Source organism: Haliotis rufescens, unplaced genomic scaffold (assembly GCF_023055435.1).
Source record: "Haliotis rufescens isolate VD_foot unplaced genomic scaffold, xgHalRufe1.0.p SCAF_75, whole genome shotgun sequence".
NCBI classification, from domain to species: domain Eukaryota; kingdom Metazoa; phylum Mollusca; class Gastropoda; order Lepetellida; family Haliotidae; genus Haliotis; species Haliotis rufescens.
Genome location: NW_025964367.1, coordinates 967953 through 993567, shown reverse-complemented (window position 1 = coordinate 993567; position 25615 = coordinate 967953). Strand labels below are relative to the sequence as shown.

The window sequence follows — 25615 nt, the reverse complement described above, 5'->3', positions numbered from 1 at the left end:
ATCAAAGATATTATGTCGCTCGGGACGACCAAAGAGCATCAACTCCAGCCCAGGACAGATCAGTCAGAACGATGGCATTTAGAAGTCAGTTGCTAACTGTCACTCAGATATTGGACCGGTTGCTAGAGGCAAGAGTTCATGTCCAAACGGTGTGAAATCGTATGCACGGATAGCAGATGCGTGCACGACGTCAACGTGTCACCCCACAACTTGCTGTATGTCTTTTGTAATCGTCGTCGTCGTGAGTTGGGTTTAACGCCGCTTTTAACAATATTCCAGTTATATGACGGCGTGTCAGGTTAAAGTGGGAGGAAAGCCCGAAGTGATGCAGGTCTCAGACGTTTACCTCTTCGGTGAAACCAACGAGCACGGGTATGGTGCTGTAAAACCTAAAAATATAATCGGGGCGAACCGGGATCCGAACCCACAATCATAGGTTTCTGGCGTGCCCAATGGGCGCAAATCTGCACAGCGAATCGTTGCGCCTTAGACGACTGGGCCACCCGTGCCCCCCTTTTGTAATCAGTGGCGCCAGAGGTGTAGGGAACGTCAGCACTGGGATAATCGACGTTGGGTCTGGTTTTCTAAGGAATCGATGTTCACTCTCGACTTGGGGCGGTCGGGTAGCCTAGTGGTTAAAGTGTTCGCTCGTCACGCGGAAGATCCGAGTTCGATTCCCGACATGGGTACAATGTGTGAAGCCCATTTCTGGTGTCCCCCGCCGTGATATTGCTGGAATATTGCTAAAAGCGGCGTAAAACCATACTCGCTCACTCACTCTCACTGAATGAATCGAGTTTGGAGACGACCCAAATGAGCGATATATGTATCTTAACGTCGTAAAGCGTTATTGTTTTGGGGTGGGTCCATTATGTTAATTGTATGATATCACAATGACTGACCGAACAGCGCGCCATTGTGTCCATGGCAGAGTCACAGGTCAGTACTATTGGGACAACATTATTGCACCACATTTGCATAACGTTTTGTGCAACGTTTCTAATTCGTTTTCTAGGTGAACGCTTGACTTGCCTTTGCATGTGTCTGTGACGGGTGCCACCGGTAGGTGTGAATAAACTCATCTTTTAGCGAATAGCTTTTTCATCATTACTTGATAGTGATTCGTAGACACATGGTCATGATAATCGTAAAACAGATTTTTTTTTAACCGAGATTTCTGTTAACTGTGGAAAAATCATGTTGTTTCCAGCCCGGCTCTAGGTGTGTTTTATGTGTTTTTCACTTGCAACTAATACATAGTAAAATATCTACATACAATATCTTTAGACTTCATGTAGCTAGAGACCGCCTCCGTGGTCTAGTGGTAGAGCGTCCGCCCGGAGAGCGGAAGGTCCGGGGTTCGATCCCCGCCGCGTCATACCAAAAGACGTTAAAAGATGGTACTTATTGTTACCCTGTCTGGCGCTCGGCATTAAGGTGCTAAAACAAGGACTGGTCGGCTCGGAGTCAGTACACTGTGTCTGAGTGGGGAATTCATGTTAAACTGCGGCAGGGTATCTCAGTGGCACAAAAATTCGGCATGAGTCCGAACTGATACAAGCAGCCACACACACACACACACAAGTGCAATAATCTTGGACGCGACGTTAAACCCAATTTCACCTCACCTCACCTCATTTAGCTAGCTGTTATGAACAACAGGCCTGACTTTACACATTTACAGGTAGTCACACCTTCATGAAAACTCAAACCATTTTCTTATGTGCTCAAGTTTATTAAAAGCAAGCTATGCCAATAAAATAGTGGTATATGTAAAAGTATCCAAAAGCCATTCCCTACATAAACTATATTTTAGCTAACTGTAATGCACTATGAGTTAGATGGCCTGGAATTCTGAATAAAGTGAATCTGAATCCAATCGCCCTCACGATACATGGTTGCTTTCATAGTAGAACGGGGGCCCGGGTGGCCCAGTCGTCTAAGGCGCCGCGATTCGCTGTGCAGAGTTGCGTCCCTTGGGCACGCCAGAAACCTATGATTGTGGGTTCGAATCCCGGTTCGCCCCGATTATGTTTCTCGGTTTGTCAGCACCATACCCGTGCTCGTGCGTTTCACCGAAGTGGTAAACGTCCACGACCTGCATCACTTCGGGCTTTCCTCCCACATTAAGCTGACACGCCGTGATATAACTGGAATACTGTTAAAAGCGGCGTTAAACCCAACTCACTCACTCACTCATAGTAGAACACCGGTGTTAGAATAAGTCCAAGGCCAGCCTCTAAAACACTTTGAATATAGGTCCGTTCCATTAGAAGCCCAACCTCAGATGAGGTTTTAAGTATGCATTGTGTTAGCCTTTGTGGGTGTGTTACTGGACGGGCTTATTATGAGGGTTAAAGGAAGAAGGAAAGAAAGTTGCAGTTTCGGAATCGTACAATGGAAACAGTTTTGTCTCTTTAATTCCAATGCATTCTTGAATAAGTAGAATGAACCATTTCACATCCCTTCTCTCGAACAATCAGATGAAGATTCCAGATGATTAAAGCTTCCATCGCTGGATTATTGTCGTGGCGAATAAAGTCAATATCAGCATATGTGTCATTGAACATTACGTTTCGTTTAGAAACTTTGCTTGACAAAACAAATACATTGCTGCGAAAACAAGCTAAATTATCGACCTGCCACATTGCATTCTTGAATTTCAACCGATTGCTAGAGGTAGTGTACTTGTGAATTTGCTATTGTTTCATGGACGATTTCGCTAAAAACTGTAACGTTCGAAGCAAATGTTTGGGTTTGTGTTAAACTGAAACGTAGATGCTCTGACATGTGCATGGCTACAGTTTCTCTATATTTCCCATCGCAACGGGATTGTCTACAGCATATGAAGAACTATTTGACCTTTTCTTACAACAACAACCGCAGCTGAATTCCTTGTCAAATGTAGGAGACATAGGGAAGTAACCACAACATTTTATCCTTCTGATGAACTGAGTGACATAGGGAAACTCGTATGTATCTTCGCCTGTTATGTAATAGTCGCCAGACCCTTCCATACTCAAACGCCATTTCGTAATGCCTCGCTCCTCTTCGGTGCCTTCGTATAAATCAATAAATAAAGATCATTAGCATCATTATTTATTGATAATAAGAATATGTTTACGTATACCATCAAAGTGCTTTTCACAAAGAAGCCAATGGCAATGCACTCATGACCTCATTGTCTTGGTTATTTTTTTCTGAGATGTGGAATCGGTTATGGTAATACGAATAAAAAAGTTAATACAAGTAAAATTGGAAGGATATAGTTTCTTATACATATTGTCGTACGGATGAAATAATAAAAGTAAACGAAAGAAAAAAACGTGTTATTGCTTTTCTTCTCCTTCTTTGAATGCCTCTCATTGCTATTCACATTGTTATTGCTTAGTGTGGAGAGAAAGCTCAATCGGTGCAGGTTTTAGACCTTAACGACTTTGGTGAAACAAACTTGATGATGGAGAATTGCGATAAATGATGATGGAAGAATAGATACTTATCCAAGGTGAGTGTACCTGGCACAAGGTTATCCAGGAAGCAGCCAGTGAATCCGGCAACAAACATGGGTGTCGACAGCAGCACTGTCACCACCTGGTCAAAATTGGCACTTCCTGTAAAGCATTCATACGAGTTACAGAGGGAATAATAGTATAATTAATATCTGAGTCTGCGGCGTTTACATTGAGTATATTCTATATATGAATAATAAAAACGACAAAACCTTTTCAATATTTATATTTAAAGTGACAAAAACCCTTTCCGTATCCAATAGAAGTCTGTGCATGAAGTGGAGTCGATTGTACGATTCCGACTATATCATGAGTGTTTATGAATAAATATCAAATAGTAATGATACCAGGTGTTCGCAAAATGGTGCGCGTGTCCTGCCCTACCGGTGGCACCCGTCACAAACACATGCAAAGGCAAGTCAATTGTTCACCTGATAAAAACTGGTACATGGAACATATGGTACAAGTCAAAATAGGGACTTGCAACGAACATAATTTTTGTCAGTGATGAGTCGAATTTGGAAATGTCCTCCACATGTCTACCATAAAACTTTTTGAAAGCTTACTGAGGCCTTGAATGTTGTAACCTTGATCAAACAATTTCTGAGCAAGAGTCTTTGAAATCGTGATAGAGAAAATTAAGACAGGGAATCTCTGCTAATAGCAAAGTCGATTGTATATCATGAAGATGTGTTTATGAACCACCCATCAAACAGTGATACCAAGTGTTCGCATCCTGCCCTTCCGGTGGAAGCAGTCACGAGCAAAGGCAAGCCAATTGCTCACGTGAAAAACCAGAAGCCCCAGAAGTTTTTTAGGAAATTAAAACTTCATAGCAAACTTATGTCACACTTGCCTTAATTCCTTTTTCGTGATTTATACAAATATTCTCACAACAGATTTTACGTTGAGTAAAACAATTTCGTGACCTCACACAGGCAGGCGCGGTTAGACCAGGAATCGAAGAACGCGCTAATTTCAGTTAAACGTCATCGAAACAACGGTTTGGGATATGAGAGAAAATGTACAATGTAGAATAAATAAATAATGTCAAAACACATCTTTTTAGCCATGACAAAGCCGCCATTGCATGAACGCAAGCCAAAACGGGACAAAACATGGTTGCATGGTACGACCCAGAATATGTAGAGGGAAATGATAAATACAAAGTTCTTTGGAATAGTCCCATGTACAGCCTCAGACCTACCCTGATCAACAATCCTGATCTTTTCCTTTTTAATAAATCATTTATGTTATTGTAATTTCTGTCCCTTTTGACACTAATGTAATTGACAAGATTCAGGAAAAACATGGCAAATATGCAGTCCTCGCTTTCGAAATGTCACGCTTGCATCCCAAGTTGTCCGACTCCCATTGTTTATGGTGCCTTAGTTTTTGTACCTCCCATTCTGTTGACTGACATTGTGAGAGTACCCGTGTTCTTCCTATTCTCCGAAAAGTTTTGGGTGGGTCTGACAAGGCAGCCCTTGATGGGAGAAGTCCAATTCGCTGTCTGGGCTGCGCGTAGAGGGGTCAAGGGCTTTGAGCTGATGATAAGCCTAACCAGCCTGACTGCCAGGATCACCCATACCCTCTTTGCGGCATCCTTTATTGTTATCTTTATATAATAGCATTGCTATTTCTATATCGCAAAATTCCACACCGCTGAGGGACATGCTCAATGCCCAACATAGCATATGTACATGTATTACACAACAGATATAATATACCAGATATTAAACGATATTATTAACAGATAATAAAAGTATACACATTCAGTTGTAGCGCGCGAAGAGCTGAATCTTTTGAGTCCATATAACACAGTTATACTAGGGGCGCTTTTGAATCGGAAGGGAAGGGGTTCCATAGTTTAGGCACCTGGATGAGAGGAGGATCGAGCACCGAAGGACTTTAGTCTGTATTGTTTGGGATAGACAAGGCAAGTTGGTCATTTGTTTCGAGATTTGTGGTAGGTTTGTACTGGAGAAACATTTCTTGACAAGAGAGAGACACTTCTCTCTTTCGGTTATCTACCTGTATCAATGGCCTGGGAGTGTGTAGCCATCCAGTCGGGAATCTTCAGTCCCAGCATCATTGACGTCCCGATTATCATGAGGTTCCGTGACGACCTGAGGTCAATGAACTGCAGTGTGGACACGCCCACGGCCGTCACCATACCCAGGGTGATGAGGTTCACCCCGCCAATGATAGGGTCGGGGATGATAGTGAATACAGCGCCGATCTTGCCAATCACGCCAGCCAGAACCAGGAGAATGCCGGCTGTGACAAACACCTTCCTGCTTGCAATCTACAACATCCGTTCATAGACTTGTCATAGTTAGTTAGTTAGTTAGTTAGTTAGTTAGTTAGTTAGTTAGTTAGTTAGTTAGTGTGTGTGTGTGACCGACCATTGGAATTTCTGACAAGAAGTCGACAGAAAGCAGCTTTCTCGTGATTTACGGCACTAATTTCAAATTTGCGACTTCGCTTCGAAACATATTTTGACAAATTCTCGCTTAAAAATTTGAAACCTGAACAAAAGAACATTTTCGAATGGCTAATATATGGTCTAGATTGTATAGGGTCAGTCGTCAAGCCCGTAACTATCGTTCGGAATACCCCGTTTTTTACAGTGTTCGAGGTTGCATGATTAGAAATCACATTCCGACTGTCACTTTCATGATCTGGTAAGCGACGCTCTGATTGGTCGGATAAAAGGTCGTTCTGACGTGGTCCCTAATGGGATGTCCTCAGATCTTTGGAAGCGAGAACTTAGATCTGATTTTAATAAGATTGAATTGAGATATAAATATTTATTTGCCTCCATCCCATATAGTACCTGCGAAACATTTGAACCACTACGATAAATAACTGTTTAATTGGCATTCTATAAGTTGGCAAATAAGTAAGAAAAACGTACAACTTTATAGATAACAACGTCTGGTTTATTGCTTAAAGCGACCACCAGTAAACATTCCCTAGCCATCAAATTAAGTTTGACAAAGTCCAAATCCTCTCAATAAAACACCAGGACTTCATCAAAAGAAAACCCTCAGATGCTATAGAAATCCGCCGTCACAAAGCTTTGATCAACAGAGGTATCAAGGGTATTACATACCGTCTACCTATGAAGATCTGATTAAGCAATAGACTATTTTAATTAGGACCCAATCAGCTTGTCATAACTGTAAAATCCCTTTAATCCTTACCCTGTACTGGATCTGGCTTCACCCAATTATCTAACCCGTGAAGATCCGGTGTAATAGGTGTTCAGCAACTCATGCTTGTCGTAAAAGGCGACTAACGGGATCAAGTGGTCAGTCTCGCTGATTTGGTTGAAGCACGTCATCGATCCCAATTGAGTGGATCGATGCTCATGATATCAATCACTGGATTGTCTTTTCCAGACTCGATTATTTACAGACCGCCGTCATATAGCTGGAATATTGCTGAGTGCGGCGTAAAACAACCAAATCAACCAACTAATCATCCAATAATCTACTTGTTATCTATTACCGTTGTTGCCAATGTTAATCTGCTGCTTATTCACAACATGTCATGCATATTTTCCTCTCATCATTTGGTTGTCACTCCGGCTTGATAACGGTGTAAAAATCTTCATCGAAATGTCGCTGTATGCAACAAACCAGAAGTTGTTATCCATAGTCTAAAGTTGTACATGTTTCTCACTATGATAAATATCAGATTTATTTCATATCGAAGTAAGTGTAAACAGTAGACGTACTGATTGCGTTCATATGACCAGTATAAAACATACATCTATAAAAATAATATACATATTCATTATGCCTCAAGGTGAGATTGACCAATCTGAGAGCAGAACTACTGACCCCACATGAGCCCGTATACCGCCAGTAAAAATCCAAGATGGTTGATACTGACCTGATATGAGACCGTATACCGTCAGTAACAGCCATTTTGGATTGTCGAACACACCTCACATATTTCACATGAAAATTCTGTTGCAGAAGTTCGTTTTTCGACACTGTTTTGTGTTTTAATATCATTATTTTTTAAGGCAAGGACGTTAATGTTGTTTTTTTATAACCTTTATTATTTAAATAAAGATTATATAAAGTTAAAATTATCAATAAGGTTTGGCTTCTGAGGTTTGAAGAGTAGTCTCCCTTTGACCCTTAACGTCTCAGGTTGTGAGTGTTAAGTTTTGAGTTTTAAATTTTGACATGACGTGCGACAAACATACCAAATAGTGTAAACTTTTCGGCATACTAATTTCGTTATGGTGTCTTTAGTTGCCGTATACGGTGTTATATTAGGTTAGCAGAAAGATATTGGGCGAGGGTGACACCATAACTGATAGTATTATATCTATATTATATTTAATATATCTACCTTTGTAATAGCAATGGCACCTATATTTTCACTGTAGGAAGTGCTTGCGCAGATTCCACCAATCATTCCGCCGATAGTGCTTGAAAAACCCTCCATTGCTATACCTCTATTCACGGCGTGAGGCGGCGGCGGAACAACTTCCGCCACACGCGCTGTAGCGAAATAGTCCCCGGTAGATTCGATGGTAGAAGCAACTGTAGCGGCCAGCATTCCAACGTATCCTGCTGCACTGACTGTAGGCATTCCAAACTGAACTGAATATATAATGTGCGGGGTGACTTGGTGGTAGCAAGTCCAAGTAGGTGAGGTGAGGTGAAATTGGGGTTAACGTCGCGTCCAAGATTATTGCATTTACATAGCGTGCATGCACGTGTTTGTGTGTGTTTGTAGCTGCTTGTACTAGTAAGGTCTGAAGCCGATTTATCGTGCTAGCTACCATGACCAATACCCCACTCAGACACAGTATACTGACTCCGAGCTGACAAACCCCTGTTTTAGCACCTTAATGCCGGGAGCCAGACAGGGTAAGAACAAGTACCATCTTTATCGTCTTTCGCTATGAAGCGACCGGTGATCGAACCCCGGACCTTCCGTTCTCCAGGCGGAAGCTCTACCACTAGACCACGGAGGCGGTCTAAGCCTGCGTAGTACATGCATGGACATGTTATGAAATTAATACAGTAGCATGATTCGTGTCTCTCATCTTTGAGATACCTGTACAAATTCCATGTTAACAGTACACCTGACAATGGTCAAAGTTACAGTGTCTAGTGTATACAAAACACCGATATGTGTAACCTAGATATGTGAGGTTTTAGAAACTCTGTAAGACAGCGAGTACTGTGTCTTCCAAATCGAAATCCCACAGCATTGGATCCACGATTTAATCTTATAATTTAAACATCCCGCCGTGTGTATATGTACACCTCTGAATACACCATGCGACCCAATTTGTTTATGCCACCAACTTTGTCAAAGCACTGAGATTTTCAGTTGGATAACAATCAGGTGCTCTCAAACTTTAATCAGAGACAGTCAAGGGTTTCTATGAATATGCAGATACAGGTGTGTTTGTGTGTTTCTGGTTAAACCTAACACGTACCAAGCTGCATGACAGCTGGATGTAAATAATCGAGTCTGGACCAGACTATTCAGTCATTGATATTAATTGCAATGAACAAATTTGACCGATCCTAACCACCCGGTACATTAATATTCGTCTTACAAACAACTGGCGGTCAACTCTAACCGGGACTCCCAAGGGCTGGATACCGATACGTACACGGAAGTGGAAAGTAAAACCAAGGTGAATCGTAGAGGGCGTTGATTCTGACGTCAGTCCTGGCCATATGCCCGTGCTGGGTGGAGTTGCTGGGTAAAACGTCCGTCACCGTCAAGACAAACGACAGGAGCCACGTAACCCCGACGGCGAGGATGACCTGAGGAGCATTTCGATATTCTTTTGTTATTGGTTATACTTTGTTATACTGCTTATAAATATAGTGAGTGAGTGAGTATGGTTTCACGCCGCTTTTAGCAATATTCCAGCAATATCACGGCGGGGGACACCAGAAATGGGCTTCACACATTGTACCCATGTCGGGAATCGAACCCGGGTCTTCGGCGTGACGAGCGAACGCTTTAACCACTAGGCTACCCGACCGCCCCTTATCAATATAGAAAATACAGGTCTGTGAATCAATGAATCAATTAACCAAGAACACCTGGTGTCATCACTGATGTTAAGTGATTCATTTATGTAATTTTCACCATTATGTTGCCTTTTACGCCCAAATCTGTTTCGGCAGATAATTGAGACTGAATATTCTCTGGCGTTTACGTTTCATGTTTAAGTAGTATTGATTTATAACAATTATTATAGGCAAGGATGCCAAATAGTTACTACGTCTTCAATCTCGGTTATCTGGTGTATTAAATCTCTACGTTAATGTCATAAATACCCCGGGCCCATTCACAACCACAATTTCCCGTATGAATTGCTATCCCTGCTTATCCTTTTTGTGAAAACCAGGTGTCATCACTGATCAATACATATAATTTTCATAACTATTTGCCATTTATGTCCCATTGAGACTGCTACAGCAGGCATTCGTGACTGATTAATCTCAAACGTAGACGTGTTGAATTACAATGTATATCTCCCTTACCAGTAAGAATGTCTCTCGTGCCTTTTAATTAGCTAGAGTTCTCATTTAATCTGTTATTGTTTTTAAAAATATCATGTTACAACATTTTTGGATATTTTTGTAAAATTGAAAAAAAATTATATTGAAAGGCATGAGTAAATTTGATATTTGAGATTGTTAGTGGCAATACTCTCAAATGGGTTTGAAGAAGCGTAAAATTATTTTCCCCCTGGGAGAGTATGAACGACCACATTTATTCCTGCCATAGTTTTACATAGCATATTCGTAGCATACTCGTAAATTTTAATTGTCGGCTTAACTTTCTAACAATCGCCAGTAGCCAGAGGGATGGTGTAAATCTTGCTGGTTAACATATAGCAGAAGTACGGTAAACAATTTACATTAAAATAACCGTAAGTCCTCATGGTCCCTGGCATGGTGGCCTAACTTTGTTTGCTGGTTTATCTTCAGGTTAACAGTTACAGTCATAACCCTTTTATCGTTCCATGCTACTTTTAAATACAAATCTGTGATACTCCAGTTGTTTTACTGTCTATTGACGACAGGTCTTTGCTGGTCTAAATTTATGTATTATTAATATGTAATTTGTTTAAGGCACGATATGGCTGAAATACTGTCGATGTGACAATAAATCTTAACTCACTCACTCACTCACTCACTCACTCACTCACTCACTCACTCACTCACTCACACGTGACGTGGACTCAAGATGTATCTAATACAGATAATGGGTCGATAGTATTTATAATGATAGAATGGATAGATAATCAATGGGTAATCGAGAATTCAATGCATGAAACACAACAACGAGTACGCATGCCTGTTATACTCACAGGTATCAGCTCAAAGATCGTTATCCTACTTGCATGGCAACCCTCTCGTTTTGAATATGTTGCAAGTGGAACTCGAATGGTGGACAAGAAGAGGGCAAATATGATCATCAGCGCCAAGGATCTGAAGTAAACAACTCGGACTCAGAATCGGACGTAAGTCATTAGTCATCACATTTAAGCTTTACTTGCATGGTACAGAGACACTATTCATGTAATATGCCTGTTGGAAATGTTATAAATCAATCCACTAAGAGACAAACGATAACTCATCCAAATAGCCCATCACACTACCTTCACTGCTGCAGTGCATAGTATGATACTTTAGAGCTAGATATGTCAAGTATGCCATCTTCACTGTGACATGCTGACATGGAAAACATTTATATAAGATGACACTGAACACGCACATCTATCAAATTCATCTTCGAAACAACGTGGAGTGTAACATTCTGTGATAGGTATTCAAATGGTTGTATACTAACGGAAAACATAAATGTGCTTCATATAATGTTCTACGGTCGTTCAGGAGAAAGCTTTAGCGTGTCTGGGATGAGATGGTTAGACTCCTACGACAGGACCAGAACCAACCGGTAACGCTAGTTCAGATGGGCTCATCTTTGCTTGATATCCCCCAGACAGTTTTACAATCATCTGGTGTCATCAATACGCTGCCGCTGTCTCTCATGCATCAACGCAAATGGTGGTCACACCCCAAATTGACATTGTTAAATGAGATGTTACGCCCACCCTTATTTTAGGGCGTGTTGCTCTGTCACCTGGTACCAGGTATGGATTTTGTAAATGCAATTATTATGATAAAACATTGATCAGACGAATGACCAAATATTATGTCGTTATTTCAAATAGCATCACATTTTCACCACTTTATGTGAAGCACAATTACTTTTTTCTGTTAGTATATATTGACCCGAAACATATCATGTTAGCCTGAACGCTTTCGTTTCTGTCGCAATTCACATCTCTAAGTAGGATTATCTCCACCCTACCACGAAGACATGATACTTTCATAAGACGGTGAAAGGATAGTTTGCAATACAACAGTTAACCATAAACATAATAGAATATTCTTTACATGATTTGCACGATTGAAAAGTACCACGGTAACAATGAAATTGGGAACAAACAGAAGAATGTATTTTCTACAGAAACCGATTCTAGTTATTCAATCGCCAGAGAATCATGACACGGTTCCTAGAACCCAAGTAAGGCGAAATAGCCAGAGCATAGTACCACCACACAAACGTAGCGCAGCGACTCTCGAAAGTGTACGACAGAATATGATTGTTACGAGTGTCGAGCACTCAGATTGTGTCATGTTGCATAAAGCATGAGCTGAGTGTTCGACAACACAACGAGCGGCGTTCAGACGGGGTGACACTTACAGAAAAGCTATTCCCCAGTGCTGCTCACAAAGTGGCAAGGCAAACTGTCCTATATACAGTCCTATGACTGTGATCGTCGGGGCGACAGTGAGCGGACCGATGAACCTGAGAAAGAAGCCAATAAGGCCGGTTGCTCCCAGCACAAACTGTGTTGCCGAGGCCAGCATTAAGTTGCCTTGTATCTGAAAGTCCCAAAGGTAGAATTGGAAAACATTACTCTGGAAGCGATGATACAGCGTATTATTACTTGTAGACCTGGAGATTTAAAGTATGGTATATCAATACACACTTCATATGTATAAACGCATTGCATCGGTCAAATTAAAATATGAGTGTTTTACGCCTTACTCAATATTCCAGTAATATTACGGCGGTAATTAAGATATGACACTCCACAGATACAAACTCTTGTTTGAGGTTCACGTTATGCTGTTCTATGAAGGAGAGTAATGAAAGTGAAAACAATAATCCTCCGAAACAAAAACAAATGTCTGCACAAGAAATTACCAGTACAATTATTGAAGAAAACTGTTAATGAATCTCTTATTTGAAAAGTTTGAAACAAGCATTGTCAATCTACCCGAAACTAAGTGTAGAAGAAAACAATTACAAGGCACAAGTACATGATCATGTTTTACAGAAAAGGGGCAATATCAACACAATCCATTGAATGACGTCTTTTTAGGGAGATTAGGCTTGGGTGGCACCAGCATCTGCCTCCTGCATCAGTGATCATCAGGCTGACCTGTGCTTGTGATGCAGTATCGGGTGCAGTCAGATCACCTCTGCTCTGGCATCCATACTAAATAAGGACCTGTCACATATGCCATTCACAGTGGAGTCATGTGGGTCAGTTGACCCTTGATTCTGAAGGTGTCTCGTTTTACCATGGGCCACGAGAAGATATTTACTTGAAATACATACTATCACGCATCAACTCCTTAGCGTCCAAGGGTATGGTTTTGGCTGGAAATTATTTATGTATGTTCACTTATTAAAAAAAGAACTCAACAGTTGGACATTTTAATCTGCGTTTCTCTTACTCAGTAACAGCTCATTAAAAACCGCTCTCCCTGAACCTGCTCAACTCATTTATTCTCAACCAACGGTGGTTACAGGAGATACAAATATAATTTATTAACATCACGTGGTTTTACAAATTGTAGTATTTTCATAATTAAGAACTTTGGAGACATCTTTCAAATCCTTACGCTGTTGCTAGTCAAAAGTTTCTGAAAAGTATGTAGGTTTTGAAAGATATTGTCATAATGATAACGTTTCGTTGTTAGAGAAGAGCTTCCCACAAATAGTGGGACTCTCCAACAGAGGTAGATTCATAAAGTTGACATCGAAGGTCTTCGCAGGGAGTGTTTAACCATCGTCGAGTTTCAACTGGTATTTCCTGATTAGTAGCACATACTGAGTAATGACCTACTTCTAATGACGTATCCTTGTTCTTTCATAGGGTACAGTAATCTGTATTCGGATCCAGTCATTTCAAAACATGATTAGGAGTCAGTCTTGTATTTGTTGATCCTATTATTATAGGCCGACTATTTTCAACTCTTGCTTCTTGTCCATTCTGATCCATAGTTATAGTAGTTGTGACATTGTGTCGTGGTCATTTCTTTTCATATGATATTCTTTGATGCATTGAACTTTGCGTATTCAGTAATTTAAGAGGTAAATGTTTGAATATATGTCTTTCAAACAAATCAACTTAATTTTCTGTCTGTGTGTGTGGAATGACTGAACTTGTCAAGCAATTTGTAAAGTGACTTTGGGAATCATACAATTTGTACAGTTACTGCAAAGTTCGGTTTTTCATAACCGTGTACACACCAGTAACTACCTGTGGGGAACAACATATAACATACACTTCTTTAGTGCAAGCCATTCACATGCCAAAACATCTATATACACAATATATCACTACATTCTAGGTTTAACGTTAGAAACTGTAAGTGACGAAATTAACTCGCCACTTCCCGTTTTCAAAATAATTATAATGATACTCTTTAAATAGTTATGTTTGGTAGTAATTAGTAAATAACGAACAGCCTTTTCCCATTTGACGTTTGTTCTAACATCACCTGCAAGAGATTTTATATGGAGTATATGTATTGCCATATGCGAGGTGACTCAGAAATTTGGGTAAGAAGTACTTTGCCTGTACTGACAACGATACATCAGTGCTGGGTACGATTTCAGAAAAAGCATCACATATTGACACTCCCTATATATGAGTACCTACCTCTCTCATCCTCATCTTCCAGGGTTCATCCGTCACCGTTCCATTGACTATTGGGATCTCCTTCAGGAGAGACTCTAGCATTGAGAAGAACAGTTCATTATCTGACATTTGCCTGTACAATGTTAAACATCAGTATATCCTGTTCTAGTGGACGTTGGGTCCACAGTGTTGTTACTGAAGGAAGAGATTTAATAAATCAGATACGTAATCACCCACTGCTACAACAACAACAACAACAACAACAACTACTACTACTTCTACTACTACTACTACTACTACTACTACTACTACTACCACCACCACCACCACCACCACCACCACCACCACCACCACTACTACTACTACTACTACTAACATAAAGAAAGCGACAAGACCTTTCCCATATTCATAAAGAAAAGGTGAACGTACCCTGCCCCGTCGGAGCCCCCCTTTCACAAACCTATTCAAGTTGGGTATAACGCCACTTTGAACAGTATTCCAGTTATATAACGGAGGAAAGCCCGAAGTAAGGCAGGTCTTTGAAGTTTTAACATTTAGTTGAAACCCGCAAGCACGGGTATGGAGCTGTCAGGCCTAGACACTAATGAGGTAACATCGCAAACATATGCAAAGGAAGTCAATTGTGCATCTAAAAGAAAATAGTTAATTGCTTCGGACGTATCATTTATCACTGAGTTTTTTAAATTTGGAAACGTCGCCCATATGTCTGCCATAAAACCCTTTTGTAGCTTCACTGAGGCCTTGAATGGTATCGCCCTTATCCAAACACTTTTGAGCAATAGTCAAATATCTTTGCAATCTTCGCAGAAAAAGCATGCTCGATTCTACCTTAAAATCGTGAAACATTGCTAGACATAGGTGATTATTGGAAAGTTAAAGTAATCCCTCTTGTCAGACAGCCTTGTTTTTGTCAGTCTAAACTGATATACCTAAAGTTTCAGTTAAACATTTTGTCAGTCCGAGCAGAATTCCTAGTCCTGTACATAATGAAATAGATCAGCAAGAAGGGATGCATAATTGGTGCCATAGGTATGCCTATGTCTTGCCTAAATGTCTGAAAGTACATGTATGACATACAGACAGATGTATTTCGTATATGTGGCCATGAGGCCAATAGTACAAGGACATTTTGTTGCAGGAGCATGTCTTATATATTGTAACCGAATAGATGTATACATTTGACTTTTAACAAAATTCAATGTATCATCTTTCTTTCACATATCTTATTAACAAAAACTGCAAGTCTTTGTGTTGGGTACGTATAATAATATACTCAACAACAAAAGTTCCTTTTGACACCAATATTTTAGTGTATTTTTCAAACAAGTAAAGTTTGGTTTTCAATGTTGTAGTACATGTATGGAATTAAATCACAAAAACGCAACTGCTACAGAAAAGCATGCATTCCATGCAAAAGTTGACTTTTATGCAAGCCCCATGCATTACACTACCCAAGAATGGATATAAAAACATTTGCGTTAACGGGATTCCATATGCATTGTTTAGCATCGTGTTGACAACAACCACACAGAAAAACAAAAAATTACACCATTACGACATGCCACGCCTGTCCGAAAATGAACGTCTGCGAGCCATTGGTATGCTTGAAGCAGGATCGAGTCAACGTGACAATTTAATGTCCACAGAAACACCATTTTGTGTTTATGGCAACGTTGGCAACAGACAAATGCAGTCAGAGACCATCCTGGGAGTGGCAAGCCACGCATAACCATTAATCGACAAGACAACTGGATTCGAACAACACACCAACGAAATCGATTCCAGCCAGCAACAGTGACTGCAAGAAGCATCCCTGGCCTTCGACGAATATCTTCACAAACCGTACGTCGTCGCCTCAGATGTGCAGGGATTGTCGCCAGAAGACCCGCCAGACATCCCATTTTGACAGGAAACCACCGTCAAGCACGTCTACAGTGGTGCAGACAGCGTCTACGCTGGACGTCCATGCAGTTGGGACAAGTTCCATTCTTTGACGAGTCTCGTTTTCACCTCAGGCACAGCGATGGACGGATTCGAGTGTACCGCCGTCGAGGTAAACGTTACGTCATTTATTGTGTCATGGAAGAAGATCGGTTCGGGGGCGGCAGCGTTATGGTATAGGGTGGGATTACAGCAAGACAGAGGGCCCGTTTGGTAGTGGTAGAGGGAAATCCCAATGGACAGCGCTACCGCGAGGAGATCATCGGCCCTGTTGTTCTACCGTTTTTGCGTCGTCATGACCCAGGCAATACCTTTCAACATGACAACGCCCGTCCACATATTGCTCGACTTGTTCAGGATTCTCTTCAAGAAAACAACGTGAATGTCATCCCCTTGCCGGCTCGCTCCCCTGATCTCTCACCAATCGAGCACATGTGTGTGTGTGTGGGGGGGGGGGGGGGGGGGGGGGGGGGTGGGGGGGGGGGGTGGGGGTGGGGGGGGGTGGGGGTGGGGGTGGATCGGCGCCCTCGACGTCAACCACGTGTTCCACAGTTCAGGAACTTCGAAACATGCTCCAGCAGATATAGACAGATATCCCACAGGACTTTGTGCGACGCCTGGACCATTCCATGAGACGAAGATGTGTTGCTTGCATCGCATCTAGAGGTGGACACACACGCTATTGACTTGTAAATTGTCATTTTGGCATGTTCATGGTTTCTTTTATGAAATCACGCATATTCTGAAGTCAGTTTGGCAAATGAAACCATTTGAACACTTACGGGAGTCTTTTATCTGTTGCAAACCGAACTTGTTTCCGATTTGGTAAAAAACATAACTTTGCATTAAACTTTACATGTCACAGGAACTTTTGTTGTTTAGTATAGTTAGGCAGGTATTTGATTCTTACATCTTCATATACTGGACATATTAATAACACATGGTATTCATCTTATATGTGCAGTAGGGACACATCGATGTTAAAATATCCTTATCTTTGGATAGTCTGTATACCTCTATATTGAGGGTATGTATACCACACCTGAACTTTAAACATCTACGTAAATATATAGATCGAATATTTGTTAAAGTCTTTCTGGTATTATTTCCAGCTTAAACATAGTGTAGGCAAGTATCGATTTGGGACAGCTCATATCAGTTGACCAGCCTTGACAGTACATAACTCTACATCGTTGTTTAAACATTTTTAAGAACATGATTACATTTCCAACATCCTGGGATATCCACGCATATACAAACCCATGCTGAGGCCCAGTTTATGTCCCCAAAGTCATCAAGTTTCGAGCCGTACACCAGTATTGAGTGTATTGTACCATTAAATATCCCAAACAGCGACTCAACAGGTATATTTCTCAATTAACTAATAAACTGATTAGCTGAATACTTGCGTTATCTGTTTGCCTTGAAAGTGCTTCACGTACTGTATTTTGTAAATACATTTCGACATGAAAGTGTTTAGCCAAAATATTTGTACTATGATAACACTTCTAGTTATTCTGGAATGAATAACCATTTCTCATGTTTAGATAACTTTCCTCCTTTCTTGAAAACAACAACTTTAGTTTTGTTAGTATTTACAGATACTTCCCACGTAGCCAAATATTTATATAGAACATCTCTCTTTTTTTATAAATTTGGAACACCCTCTGCAAACATTGCAACATCATTCGCAAATAGTAAAATCGATAATGCCTGTACAACTTCATCTACAAAAATACCACTACAATCAGTATTCACGATATCATTCACAAGCTCATCAAAGTACAAGATGGAGTGGTGATAGTAAACATCCTTGTCTTACACCTGTACTTGTATTGAATACATCAGTCACAATATATTTACTACATCTTACAGATGCTTTTACGTTTCCTCATATAATTCTTAGTAGTGAACATATCTTACCATTTTTACCTTTACTGAGCAACGTATAAAGAAGTTTATTTCGATCCACCGTATCAAATGCCGTCAAATACAGTAATATTTTCCACGCTTCTTTCTGATATACATGTATTTATGTGACAGTGAATATAAAGTAAATATGTGATTAATCGGAGAGCAATCTTCAACAATAATAAGAGATTTAATATATTGAATTGATTTTGATATGAATATTTTAATTTTAATATCTAACATGGCAATGCCTCTGTAGTAATTTGATAACAGAGAACAGGTTTCCTTCACAGTTTCTGTTGGGATCCCCTCATGTCCCTGTGATTTGCTTGTTTTCAAATGCTGTATAGCATTAATAATATCACGTTCTGATATTTCCCCGCTGACAAGTTGTATGAAAGAATTTGTTTTGAAACATCTGCGACATCTTTATCAAATGAGTGATTTGATTTGACTTGCTGATTCAAAGGTTCTCTGAAGTAGGCCTACCAATCGTCAGCAGTGATGGATAATGATCTAATGAACTCTAGAGCAGTATTTTGTAATTGTTTTCCAAAATAATTTACAATCTTTACTTTTTGCAGCTTTTACAACTTCTTCAGGAACAGACTTTTCATAATCAATGTTTTTCTTTTACAAGTTTCTTTACAAAGCTTTTTGGCATTTAAATACTTACTACAGTCTTCACAATCATTCGTGATCCTAAACCTGTCTGGAAGGACATTTTTTGTACCTCAGTCCCTCGCATACCATATCAAACCAATGTGGCTGGTGTTAGCGTAGTCCCAGTCTTTGGACTTTCGGGGAATAGCAAAGTTATCATATTCATATTTTAACTCATCAATTGGGAAATAATCGACTAAGAAATCTTCTATAAACCCTTGTCTGCTCCACTGTCTGAAAGTATGTATGGCTATAGAAATTGACGAAGCATTTACCTACCATCACTCCACTTTGCTAGACTGAAAATAGCTGCCATCGGAGCGATAAAGGAGGTGTTTGCTCCTTGTATGATGGGGAGTCTGAAATATTAATAGGTTGCATTTAGTGACACTCATCTTTCATCGATAGAGATAGGTCCATGTTATATTCACTACTTCCACACACATTAACCTAATCTAAATACCCAATACTAACTACAAAATCCCTGCTTGTCGTAAGAGGCGTGGATGGTCAGGCTAGCTGACTTGGTTGATGCAAGGCATCGTATCCCAATTGCGTGGATCGGTGCTCATGATATCAATCACTGGGCTACTTATAGACCGTCGTCATATAGCTGAATATTGCAAAAAACAAACAACAACAAATATGTTTACTAGATGTTAACTAGGTCGTTACATTATCTTATATGCTAACTACAAACATATTTACTGGATCGTTACATTCGCATATATTATATATACAAACACTTTTTCTCGATCTTAATTTTCGCATAACAAACACATTTACTTGATCACAGAAGTCGTTCAACTACAGTAAAATCACCTGCATCCAATTAGGTTTTGAAGTATAGTGGCCACTCCACATGTGAACAATCCTATACTCAGAAGTTGTCTGCGCACTTCCGGTTGGTCGCTGACGCCGAGTTGGATGGCAATGAAAATGGGTGCAGAAATGACGCCAGCAACACAAAGCAGAGATTGCTGAAATATTGAAAATGTTGTTTTGTTTTTGTTCATATTATTCAAAACATGTTCATATTTGTTTAACCAAACAATAATCAGGTACCAATTTCACAAACTTAATTATCGAACACCTTCGCAGAATCTATGACATGGCAGACGGGACCCCTTGATGGATCCTTGTGTATATTATCGATTGACGCAGCTGAGTTTCTTTTTCCTGGGTGGAAACAGAGTATGTTTAAAGTGACTTTGAAATAAGGTCGCAATACACCTTTAATGGACTACGTTGTTCATCTGTTTGATAACAGCAGGTTAACATGACCCCAGAGGCTACAATGTTAACGATCAATCGCATTACGGTACGATCAGTGAAAGTTAAATGATGTGGCCTCCGGAGCACTTCAGCTGCGATGCACACACACAATTTTCTCTGAAATTGGATCCTATAAAGACATATTCGACACCTTAATCTTCTTCTGTGTACATACACAATGTAGGTTGTACCTGAACACCAAATACTGGCCAAAGCAGCGGGAAGGGAGATTCATCCACAGAATATTGTATCCGGTTCTTTCCTCTTCGGCCATCTTCTCCTTCACTAACGTTGTTGTCATCCGTGGTCGAAGTGCAACGATGATGTGTTATAGTAGTGTTACTTGAATTGGGTGTGCACTGCACGTGCACAATAATATCCTGAATCGTAGTACACTCTTCTTCCTACAGGGAAAGCTACCTACCCATCTTGAAACACATTCCATTCAGATACGATAGTATAATTATGTTCTGAACACATACCACATGCATAACGCGTTTGTTACTGCGAATCAGGTAACGCCTGTTCTATCACTATCTGAACATACTTGAGGATATATTCAGATAAGGTGAAACTTGTTAAAGCATGAGTTGTCCACCGTAGCGACAAAATGTATCGCATGGGAGGCGCAGTGATTTAGTTGACTGTGGGAATCGTACCTCGACTGATTATGCCTGATCCAGACTTTGTTGACAGGGTGTCACCATAGTTCTGTTATAGTGTGGCGTCAAATAACAACAAAATAATTACACTGTCTTTTAATTGAGTCAACTATACACATCCCTTCACGTGTCACGTCTACATATAAATGTAGTAAAAAGAGTTAGTTGTATGCATTTTGTTTTCATGTCCAATTAAACAAATGTAAAACGTGAGAATATCAGTCTCTATAATCCCACGATAAAGATCCCATTGGGTGTAAAAAGCAAAACGTGGTGACAATTAGGTAAATAGATAATTGTAAATCAGATATGATACCAGGTGTTTGTTGTGAAATGGGTAAGCATGTCCTGCCCTACTGGTAGCACCTGCCAATGACACAATTTGCATAAAAAGTGTTTGTTTGTTGCCTGACCCCGCACTGCAGCAATCCTGCAACACGACGACGGTGATATGCAGGTTGACACAGATAAACAGGTAACATTGTAACTGAGCACAGGATGTCTTTGTGTAGGTGCGACTCTTGCAGTGAATAACCTATTGATGACACAAACAACCACTGAATATTTCATAACAATGTATCATTGCCGCATACACTCTTAAAAAAGAAACCCACAGGTAGTATGTAGTTCATTGAACCTGACTACATAAAAAATCCGGTATATAAATTGGATATATGATTTTTGGAAAATGTTGGTGGCCTGATATTCGACAAACGGTGCGTCAAAGCGCAGCCATTGTCCATTTGCAATGTCTTTAACGGCATTGTTTTTACACTTGTTCAAAAATGTCATGGAGGAAAACAATAAAGCAAAATACACGTGCAGGTTATGGCGTTCGTAGCTCATGGTTGTGGCTATAAAAGGGCAAGCATAAGCCAATAATTTGTCATTCGATTGTCAACTTTTTTCAAGTTCGAAAATGCCGAGACTCAGCGCTGCCGATCGGAACATCGCCATGGGACGTATCCAGAGGGGAATCGCAGTCTTCAACGTCCACCACAGCACCATATGCCGCCTTTGTGACTGATAGACACAGGTCAATTCCACTGCAGACTGTCCGAGGACCGGCCAACCAAGAGTTACCACCCCTGCACAGGATCACTGCATTCGGCTGTTCATACTACGTCATCGCAATAACGCAATGTAGGGGCATATCCTACACCAGGAGGTCTGACTTGGCTGACAGCAAATCGTTACATGAATCAAATTCTTCAACTTCACCTTCTTCCAATCATTGACGCCAGGGGGAGCTGTTTCAACAGCACAACGCTCTACCGCATACAGCTCATGTCACTGTGGACTACCTTCAGGATGCCAACTTCAACGTTTTGCCCTGGCCGTCGAAATCTCCCGATCTCAACCCAATCGAACACCTCTAGGATGAACTCGATCGACGTGTACGTCAACGTCAGAAATCGCCGCAGACACTTCCACCACTGGCAAACCCGTTACAAGCAGAATGGCGCAGAATTCCGCAGGGCAGAATTTGTACACTTATCCAGTCAGTGCCCAGGAGATGCAGAGCCGTGACGGCTGCCCGGGGCGGTCACACGAGAAGAGTGTAAATTTGACCTGACCTTATTTTTTTGTATCCAAAAAACACAACACAGATATTTAACACCGCCGATGTTGAACAGAACACACCTACACACGGAGACTCGGAAACAGCAACATGGCAGATTGTGTCACATACATGTACCTTAATGCACAGGGATCAGCACATACCGGGCACAACCTGGAGGAAGACTTGCATACGCTCACCAATGTTGTGACCACATAGTATCATCATTATTTACAGGGGCGGGCGGGTAGCCTAGTGGTTAAAGCGTTCGCTCGTCACGCCGAAGACCCGGGTTCGATTCCCAACATGGGTACAATGTGTGAAGCCTATTTCTGGTGTCCCCCGCCGTGATATTGCTGGAATATTGCTAAAAGCGGCGTAAAACCATACTCACTCACTCACTCACTCACTCATTATTTACAGTACTTTACCAAGGCAACATCCATGTGTCAGTTCCCTTCAAATTGTTTTACTAAGACATCATATGTGTGTGACCTCCAGTTACCATGGCTATTCATAGTACTTTACCAAGGCAACATCCATGTGTCAGTTCCCGATGTCATGGCTATTCACAGTGTTTTAATAAGACATCATATGTGTGTGACCTCCAGATATATACCATGGCTAATCATAGTACTTTACCAAGGCAACATCCATGTGTCAGTTCCCGATGTCATGGCTATTCACAGTGTTTTAATAAGACATCATATGTGTGTGACCTCCAGATATATACCATGGCTAATCATAGTACTTTACCAAGGCAACATCCATGTGTCAGTTCCCGATGTCATGGCTATTCACAGTGTTTTAATAAGACATCATATGTGTGTGACCTCCAGTTACCATGGCTATTCATAGTACTTTACCAAGGCAACATCCATGTGTCAGTTCACGATGTCATGGCTATTCACAGTGTTTTAATAAGACATCATATGTGTGTGACCTCCAGTTACCATGGCTATTCATAGTACTTTACCAAGGCAACATCCATGTGTCAGTTCACGATGTCATGGCTATTCACAGTGTTTTAATAAGATATCATATGTGTGTGACCTCCAGATATATACCATGGCTAATCATAGTACTTTACCAAGGCAACATCCATGTGTCAGTTCCCGATGTCATGGCTATTCACAGTGTTTTAATAAGACATCATATGTGTGTGACCTCCAGATACCATGGCTTTTGACAGTGCTTTATGATGTCAACACCCATTTTGGAACTCTTGGCTCCTGTCATGGCTATTTACAGTTTACCAAATTGTTATTACATACTTAATTCTAAAAGGAGGTGAGACTTGTGATCAGCTAGGAGATCAGTTACACTGCAAGAATTGCCTTCCACACATATGCATGTTTTGATTAATTAGGTGATAAACATACTGTGTTTTCAATGTAGAGCTTGGTTACCTGTAGATTTAACCGCGCTAAATTGAATTTGGAACAACGGATAAATCTACAGGTTACCTAGCTCTAGCTCATACAAACACACTATGTTTATCTCCATTCTACCCTGACTAAATAAAACGTGAACTCTTTGGTGCCAGCAAATATTTTGAGTGAAGCGGCATGGGGTGAGTCCAGTGTTTTGATTGGGAAGTATTTGAATTACGAATAATTCACCGACAACAGTCTTCAAACAAAATATGGCGCTGTATATGCTCAGGCAGTTTGTTTACGTAAGATGGGCCCTAAAGATAACTAAGCAAGCTTTGCAAAGCTTACGTTCTACATCGCACGTCACCATTATTACGTCATATCGCTCATTGTGACGCAAAAGATATGACGCCACAGTCATCAATAGAAAAGCGAAAAATTCCAAGCTCTCTGTTGTCCCCAAAACTTAAGATACTTTCTCTTTGTAGATTTCTATCGTGTTTTCTGCACGAAATGTATTGCCACACATCCTTTGAATATTGTAATATTGTAGTACTGCAACTTCGCATTTTGTAACCTTTAATTGTAGATATAATTATTTAAATATACCTACCGACAATAACTGAAAAAGGTCCTATTCTGTGAATATACGCTTCCGCGGTGATTTCCAAATTCATGGAAGAATGTGGGCTAACATTACAGAAACCGAAAACCAAATGACGCACATTGGTTATTATTAATTTGATGACGCACCAATAGTTCTTTTCCTGACACGTGTAGCGGCCACGCAATTTCCGAGACCCGTGATGGAATTCGAACCACGAACTGCTAATCCGAGGTTAGGCGCAATGTCCACATGACCAAAGAGATTAATCGATCAGCAAGCTGACAAGGTGGGGGCGACATCAGTGGGATGTCTCCACGCCCGGCTGCACACGCTAACTTGTCGGTATAAAAATGTCAAGGATGATAAACAACGGCCTGTCGAAGTGTACACGTCCCGGTAACGACATCAGGTGGACCTGCTGTACCGCACATCATAAAGCGATTGACCTATACATGATTATGTGCTCACGTTTCAGTCACATGTTTTAACGAAAGATAATCGAGGTGTTCCTGATAAAATGCAATTATCTTGAAAACAATGCATATCAAATTTACTCTGCTGAATTACGCAACATCGTTCCAGTCGTTGTGTCCAGCTTTGCCCCTTCAGTGTATGTCTTACCTGTACACCAAATAATGGCCATAGAAGAGGAAAGGGAGATTCATCCACAGAATATTGTATCCGGTTCTTTCCCCTTCGACCAGCTTCATTTTCACCAACGTTGTTATCATCCATGGTCGAAGTGCAACAATGTTGTATTACAGTGAATCGTGTCTGCACCTACACAACAATATTCTGAATAGTAGTGCACTCCTTTTCCTAGAGGGAAAACTGCTGACCCGTGTTGAAACTCGTTCAGTTCAGATACAATAGTACATGTCACGTACATATACCATATACACCACGCAGTTGTTACTGCGATTTATGTACGGGTGAGCGCCTATTCTATGTCTCTGTCTGAACATACGTGAAGTAGTTGAAACTTGAGCTGTCAACCGTGGCGACTAAATGGATCGGGTGGAGGGCGCAGTGGTTTAGGTGTCTCTGACCTCTAACAACTAAATAAATACACGGTCTT

General features: G+C 40.7%; 1 protein-coding gene across 3 annotated transcripts; it reads right to left on the bottom strand.

The window, feature by feature from the left end:
* Positions 1-1719: 1719 nt before the first annotated feature.
* LOC124150611 (solute carrier family 23 member 2-like) lies at positions 1720-25615 on the bottom strand. Of its 3 annotated transcripts, none has more exons than XM_046522568.2 (11): positions 25159-25615; positions 19879-20036; positions 19336-19415; positions 14542-14615; positions 12288-12469; positions 10885-11005; positions 9166-9322; positions 7884-8137; positions 5544-5817; positions 3516-3611; positions 1720-3058 (listed from the first exon to the last, which is right to left on the bottom strand). In XM_046522568.2, the coding sequence occupies exons 1-11, from the start codon at positions 25270-25272 to the stop codon at positions 2799-2801; spliced, it is 1770 nt and encodes a 589-aa protein (XP_046378524.2). In that variant the 5' UTR covers positions 25273-25615; the 3' UTR covers positions 1720-2798. The 3 variants fall into 3 exon arrangements, with proteins under 3 accessions (XP_046378524.2, XP_048244589.1, XP_046378526.2); XM_048388632.1 differs by lacking the exon at positions 25159-25615 and adding an exon at positions 20507-20837 and having other exon boundaries at positions 1720-3062; positions 3501-3611; XM_046522570.2 differs by lacking the exon at positions 25159-25615 and adding an exon at positions 20507-20833.

Excerpts from the sequence above, each read along its gene's own strand:
- LOC124150611 (XM_046522570.2), bottom strand. The coding sequence starts at position 20,632 with ATGACAACAACGTTAGTGAAGGAGAAGATGGCCGAAGAGGAAAGAACC. Across the intron at positions 14,616-19,335 it reads TCTAGCAAAGTGGAGTGATG|AGTCTCTCCTGAAGGAGATC; the intron begins GTAGGTAAATGC and ends TCTCAATGCTAG. Across the intron at positions 8,138-9,165 it reads GTTTTACTTTCCACTTCCGT|TTCAGTTTGGAATGCCTACA; the intron begins GTACGTATCGGT and ends TTATATATTCAG.